This window comes from Psammomys obesus, unplaced genomic scaffold, assembly GCF_907164565.1.
Source record: "Psammomys obesus unplaced genomic scaffold, mPsaObe1.curated_primary_1811, whole genome shotgun sequence".
Lineage (NCBI taxonomy): Eukaryota > Metazoa > Chordata > Mammalia > Rodentia > Muridae > Psammomys > Psammomys obesus.
This window is the reverse complement of record NW_026594382.1, coordinates 4,768-11,340: the sequence shown is the minus strand read 5'-3', so window position 1 is coordinate 11,340 and position 6,573 is coordinate 4,768. Positions and strand designations below refer to the sequence as shown.

Below are 6,573 nucleotides of genomic sequence, written 5' to 3'. Positions count from 1 at the left end.
CCGAAAGCAATGGTCAGAGTGTGAAATCAAGTCATTAGCGTGCGTCCTGTCCTGTGCAGGCCGCAGGGACAAATGTCCCAAAGTGGCCGAGAGCACAAAGCTGTGTTCTCTCACAATGCTGGAGACAGAAATCCACAACCAAACCAAGTGTGGTAGCTCACACCTATTGTCCAGTTCTGGAGAAGCTCAGGCAGGAGAACTGCTATGAGTTCCAGAATAGCCAAGACTACATATTGTAACTCTGTTTCAGAAAGGAAAAAACAAACAAACAAAAAACCCCAAACCTAAAAATGTACTAATGCCCTGTTCCCTAAAAGCCTTGTAGGGCACAGGCCATCAGAGCGGTGAATGCCTTTAATCTCAGCAGAGCCAGCCTGGTTTACAAAGCCAGGACAGCCAAGGCTACACACAGAAGCCCTGTCTTGAAAAACAAAAGGCTGTGGTGGATGGTTCCCCTGCCTCTTCCAGCTCCTGGTGACTGCCAAGGATCCTTGGCCGGAAGCCACTTCACTGAAATCCGTCCCCCCCCCCCCCTTAACCTTTGTCTCAGGATTCCTCTAATCCTTGCTCTCTGTCTTCTCTCAGAACTCATCACCCCACACACACCTTTCTCTTTCCGCAATCCCGACCTCTCACATGCTTGGCAGATACCCAACTACATCCCTACCCTCAGATTCTCTCTCCTGAGGACATCTGTGACTCAGTTTAGCACTCTGTGGATGACCCTCTCTCATCTTCTCAGCCAAGACCCTGAACTTTCAGACGTTGAGGTGGACTGAACCCTCTGATGGTGAGCTCCAAGGGAATCCTTCCCCCTTGAACTTGCCTATTTCAGGTCATTTGATAGAAGCCACAGGAAAGGAACTAATGAACACGCTTCAGACAGATTCCACCAATTAAGCTGGTCTTGATTCTAGATCATGCCACTTCAGGGGGGACAAAGCCACCCTCCAGCTGTGAGAGGCTGCTCTGTCTTTTGGGACCCTGTGAGCTGACAGAGAAAGCCCCACCACCTCTCCACCCCCCCCCCTCAGTCAGCAGATCTGCCCAACCTTGGAGGGAGGGGCTCCTCTGTCAGCAGACCTGTCTAAGCAGAGGGTCAAGAGGCTGCTGAGGGCACTGTGCTGTGGGAAGGGACTGGACCAGCCACCAGGAAGTCCTGCCTGACTGCAGGTCTGTTCAGAGGAATCAACCAATGACAGGCTGGCCCAGTCACCTGCCTCCTGGGAACCACTGGGAATCTGGGAGCAGCTGAAAGCTCAGGTAGTTCTGGGCTGGGGCAGCAGGAGGGAGGAATCGGGTGTCATTCACAGGATGGTGCAGCTCTGGGAGCCCAAGACCCATTTCAGCAGCTGCTGGTTCCGGGGACTATAGGGTGGGTAACGGAGGTCATTCAGCTCTTCCATCCCGGGGCAGCTCAGCAGGCAGGCGCGCTGGTTGGAAAAGGTGTCGAAGGAGAACTTGCCGTGGTACCTGCCCATGCCGCTGGATCCTGTGGGCAGCAAGGACGCAGGGTCAAGCCTTTAGTGGACGGCTGAGTAGACATCACACAGACCTGGCTGTCAGCCCCCGTTTCCCCGCTCGTCAAGCAAAAGGCTGAGCCCTGAGCCTGCCCCGTCAGCAGCTCATCAGCTGCTGGTGCAGGATAGGCAGGCAGTGAAGCCAGGCCGCCAGGGTGGGAGTGTGTGTGTGGGATCTCAGCTTTGTCCTGAAGAGCTATGCCACCTTGTGTGACTTTGCCTCAGTCTTCTGTGACGGTGACACCCTCCTCCCAGGGCTGTGGTAGACAGTAAGTGAATCTTCAGACTTGTAGAGTTTCCAGTGTCAGAAAGGACAAGGACCCAGCCTGGGAAGTCCAGAGGAACGGCTTGGCTGAAGTGTGTGTGTGTTGGGGGGGGAGGTATGAAGCTTGGATTTCTGGAGTGAAAGAGGCCAGGAGGTTGTCAATTAGATGATAGTGTGAGCGCCCGAAGGATTCAGGCTTGGTGACAAGAGCCTTGGCGGTGGGTGACGTGTTAGGACCAAGCCCAGTGGCTGCCACAGAAGACAGAACTGAGGTAGGTCCTCTAGACAGACCAGGAGGGTTAGGGCCCTCTGTCACTCACTCCACCACTGAGATTCACCAGTTAGAGGGACCAGGATACCCTTTCAGTAACGAAGTAGTTCACAGGGAAAGGGGACGCCAAGGTCACCCATGCGGCTGTGGGGCTCAAATCTTCACATCCCAGGCCTCCTGGAAGTGGAGACGCCCAGGAATGGGTTCACAGGGACGTGGGAAGGCAGAAGGGGCAAGGGAGAAGCCCCATCATTGAGTGCAAACATCCATGGCTGTGTGTGGGAGGGATGGCTGAGGATAAGTGTTGCTTGACAGAAGTTAATGTGCTCAGTGGCTGGCAGCCACGGGTGTGTTTCCTTAAAAGCCACAAAACGGCCTCTCTGTTCCTCACCCACGTGTTCAAGTGCCAGCACACCTGGAAGTTCCCACCACAGACTGCGGGGACGGGGGAGGGAGGCTGGCTAGAGGGGACACAGCGGGTGGAGAGGGCTTCCTCGCCTGCCCGCTGCGCTCGGCACCCAGAGTGGGCTGCATGTTTCTGCATTAGTGTAGCAGATGGGATGTGTCCTGAATCAGCCCAGAAGGGCAGAGATCTGCTGCCACCTACCCACTCCTCCGAAAGGAAGGCTGGACAGGGTCATGTGCATGAAGCCATCATTCCCACAGAAGCTCCCACTGCTGGTCCGGGCCAGCACCTGTTTGACCACCTGGGAGAGAAAGGGAACCTTCTAAAGCACACCGGATGTGCCTTGTGTCAGTGAGGTACCAGGGGTCACGGAGGATTCCCAGGGTAGGGATATGAGGTAGCTGCTGGGTTTTAACTTTTTATACAAATAAAAAGTTTTATACAAAATTGTTGCTGAGGGCTTGGGGCTGTAGCTTAGTGCTGGCTTAGCACGCTTGAGGCCTTAATTTGATCCCTATACCACCTGAAACTAGATATGGATACCTCCATTAGCCCAGAACTATGGACATGAAGGCAGGAGAATCAGGAGCTTGGAGCCACCTCAGTTACATAATGAGTATGAGGCTTGAACTATGAGACCTTGTCTCAAAAGAGAAAAAAGGAAAATAGGACACTTTGCTCAGCCAGGCGTGGCGCCCAGGAAAACATGTGTGCTCTAGATAGAATGTGGGAGGGGACCTCAGCGCCTCTGGAAGGCAAGGGAAGAACAGGGCCTCCCAAGCCAGCATCCCTCTAATTCTGTGACTGTCCAGAGAGCTTGTGTGCTCTCCGCTGCCTCCTCACCCACTCCTGGAGACTGGGCCCACCTGGCTTCTCTTAGAGAAGGCATACAGCGCTAGAGGCTTCTCCCGCCGGTTGATGAGCTCAACGGTCTCATCCAGGCTCCTCACAGTCACCAGGGGCAGGATGGGCCCGAAGATCTCCTCCTGCATCACAGCCTCGGTCTCCTGCACATCCGCTAACACTGTGGGGGCTGCAACACGAGGGCTAACTCACCCTCTCCACAGGCAGGACACGCTGAGGGATAGGGGCTCCGACAGAAAGATAGCCTGGGCTCCAGGATGGGGGATCAGGGTCGGACTTCTGAGGACTCCAGACTGAGTGTCGGGGATTCTGGCCTTATGGGATATGGGACAACAGAGAGTAGGACAGGAACTTAAGCCACCCCCTGCACACCAATGGGTGTAGCTCCATGGGTTTGAGCTGTGGAACAGGTGTTTGGAACTGAGCGTTCACAGACCGTGAACCACAGGGCGGGGAACTCCCAGCACCAGAAGCTAGAAGTCAGCTGTGAGCTCACACGTGAGGTCCAGAGTGGCCCTCTCCAGAATGGAAGGGTCTCAGTCCAGGTGGGCTGTGGGCCAGCAATGGGGCAGGAAACTCACCAATGTAGCGTTCTCCCTCATCGCTCTGGCCACCGATGGCCACGCGGCCACAGCCCAGCAGTCCCTGGAGACGCTTGAAGTGTTTCTGGTTGATGATTCTGCCCAGGTTGGGGGAGGTCTGTGGGTTGTCTCCGTAGAAACGCGTGATGGCATTCTGCAGGGCAGGCACCAGCCTCTCCTGCATCTCCTGGCTGCACAGGATGTAGTCGGGGGCCACACAGGTCTGGCCAGCGTTGAAGTAGCGGAACCAGGCCACACAGTTGGCCACGGTCTGGGGGTCGCAGCTGTCATCCACGTAGCAGGGGTTCTTACCCCCCAGCTCCAGGGTGACGGGAGTCAGGTGTTCGGCTGCGGCTGCCATGACGATCTTGCCTACCCGAGGGCTCCCTGAGGGCATGGCCAAGAGGCACCATCCTCACCTGGTCAGCTGGTCTAGGCAGGAACTTTGACCTCCTCTCTCCACAGAGACCTTCCCCAGCCCGACTTCTGGGCTGCTCCACCTACCTCCTAGAGTCTGTCTCCATCCTGGCCACCCCAGATTCTCCAAGATTCTCAGGAGGCCTGGACAGCCACCCTCAGGGACACCTGTACCTCTTGACTCATTCCCTACCCTGGCCTGTGGCCTCATCCCCCAAGTCCTTCACAGACATTCTCTGCTGTCCCCCATCCCCAGGATCCTGGCCAGGGCCACCCTCACCTGTGAAGAAGATATAGTCAAATTTGTGTTTCAGCAGCTGCCCGGTCTCCTCGGGCCCACCCAGCACCACAGCAAAGCAGCTCTGCAAGGCAGGACGAGAGCTCAGGAGGCAGACCCAGGGCAGCGGGACCCCCCCCACTGGCCGGGACAGGGGTGTGGGGCTGCCAGGTGCTGACAGGCAGCACCATGCCCACCTGGTCCAGGTACTGGGGCAGCCGCTCTGCCAGCACCTTCTCTGTGTTCTTGCTTATTTCTGATGGCTTCAGCACCACACAGTTCCCTGCAGGAGCCAATGGGGAAGCAGAGAGGCCATGCTGGTGCCTGCATCCTCCAGGGAACTCCAGATGCCCTCTTTGGGAAGGACTGTCAGACTGTGGGGGCTCAAAAGCCCACTCACCTGCAGCGATGGCTCCCACTAAAGGCATGATCATCAAGTTCAAAGGATAATTCCAGGGTGCAATGATGAGCACCAGGCCAAAGGGCTCCTTCCGGATGAAGGCTGAGCTCAGCTTCGTGAGCTAGGATGCAGGGGGATAGTCAGTGCCTAGTGAGTAACAGACACACACACACACACACACACACACACGGGTCCTCACATTCCTGGGTAATGGAGTCCCCAAATGAGAAGACTGTCTTACTTTGGTCTCAAGGGCAGGAAGGGGCCTGGGCAGGCTGTTTCCATGCCCTGCCATCCCTCTGACACCTTCACCCACCGTGACGCAGCCAACGGGGCTCACCAAGTTGGTGGACACAGACTCGTCCTTCATCCAGGTCTGCAGGCTCTTGAGGGCCAGGTCCACCTCATTCTGGCACAGGATGATCTCACTCATGTCTGACTCGAAGGCTGACTGTGGGGAGAGCAGGTTCAAGGCTGGGCTGGGCTCTACCACTTGGATAGGGCATGAGGCAGCCCCCTTGAGCACATAGGAGAACAGTGTAAGGACAGCATGGTGGTCCCATGGGGACTGCAGTTCCGGACCGCCACTGCTTGGCTTTGAGACTTTGGGGGAGTGGCTTAACCCAAGTGCTTCAATTTCCCTATTTGTGACCGACCTGAGAACAGCCATCAAGCTGGCTCTCAGGGACAGAGTGGGCCAGTGTCTCTGTTCCTGGGTGAACACTGCCTTGTATTCACTGCATACAAGGCAGGAAACACATGAGCAAGATACAGTTTGTGAACACAGCCAACCACGTTTCAGGGTTTCACTCAGAAAGCCTGTAGCTGGCCTGGGAGGGATTTTCTAGCCCCTCTGGGTCTCCAAGGATACATGCTGCCCCCCCCCGCCCCCACAGCCCACAGCACCTTGCCCAGGTCCCCCGCCAGGGCATCATGCAGCTGCTTGTTATTGTCCTGTAGGAAGCGGCCCAAGCTCTGCAGCTGTTCAGCCCTGAACTTGGCCGGCTTTGTCTTCCCTGTGTTGAAGGATTCCTTCAGCCTCCGCAGCGTTTCCTCAAAAGGGTCCATCCTACAACATGGGGCAGTTAATACGCCAGGCGCCGCAATGGGGCTGAGCGCTTCTGAAGCTGGGGGACATGGGGGGGTTGTTTTTTGTTTGTTCTGTTATTTTTGTGGTTGGTTGATATTTGGAGACATGCAGTTCATGCTGACCCCCGCTGTATTACACAGCTAGAAGTGACCTGTGAGTTCCCGATCATCCTGCCTCTACTTCCCACAGAGCTAAAATGATATGTAGGAGCCAACTCACAAGGCCGAAAAGTCAGTTTACATCTGTGTATCCACGTGCAATTGAGTGCCTGTGTTCACGTCTTTATGTGTCTGAACAAGGCTCTCCAGCCTGAGTCTGTGGGTCAGGGTTTTTATGTGTATCAGGATGTGTGCGTGTGCATGCGTGTGCGCGTGCATGCGTGTGTGTGTGTGTGTGTCTGTACTCTTGCTCTTTGTGATGACCTGAGAGAATGCAGATGTGTGCTTTGTGTCTGCTGCATGTCCTTGAGGCCCCTCCCCCAC

The 6,573-nt window shown here is 55.8% G+C and overlaps 1 protein-coding gene across 4 annotated transcripts; it reads right to left on the bottom strand.

Annotated features, from left to right (window-relative positions):
* Positions 1 to 1,167: 1,167 nt before the first annotated feature.
* Positions 1,168 to 6,069, bottom strand: LOC129685389 (aldehyde dehydrogenase family 3 member B3). 4 transcript variants are annotated; one of them, XM_055618930.1, is made up of 8 exons: positions 5,908 to 6,069; positions 5,342 to 5,452; positions 5,002 to 5,122; positions 4,799 to 4,884; positions 3,908 to 4,025; positions 3,329 to 3,495; positions 2,664 to 2,763; positions 1,168 to 1,492 (listed from the first exon to the last, which is right to left on the bottom strand). In XM_055618930.1, the coding sequence occupies exons 1-8, from the start codon at positions 6,067 to 6,069 to the stop codon at positions 1,308 to 1,310; spliced, it is 1,050 nt and encodes a 349-aa protein (XP_055474905.1). In that variant the 3' UTR covers positions 1,168 to 1,307. The 4 variants fall into 4 exon arrangements, with proteins under 4 accessions (XP_055474905.1, XP_055474904.1, XP_055474903.1 ...); XM_055618929.1 differs by lacking the exon at positions 5,342 to 5,452 and adding an exon at positions 4,605 to 4,686 and having other exon boundaries at positions 3,908 to 4,294; XM_055618928.1 differs by lacking the exon at positions 5,908 to 6,069 and adding an exon at positions 4,605 to 4,686 and having other exon boundaries at positions 3,908 to 4,294; positions 5,342 to 5,386.
* Positions 6,070 to 6,573: the final 504 nt, after the last annotated feature.

Excerpts from the sequence above, each read along its gene's own strand:
- LOC129685389 (XM_055618929.1), bottom strand. The coding sequence starts at position 6,069 with ATGGACCCTTTTGAGGAAACGCTGCGGAGGCTGAAGGAATCCTTCAAC. Across the intron at positions 5,123-5,907 it reads TGGCGGGGGACCTGGGCAAG|CTCACGAAGCTGAGCTCAGC; the intron begins GTGCTGTGGGCT and ends CCTGCATCCTAG. Across the intron at positions 4,687-4,798 it reads TGCCCCAGTACCTGGACCAG|AGCTGCTTTGCTGTGGTGCT; the intron begins GTGGGCATGGTG and ends CCTGCCTTGCAG.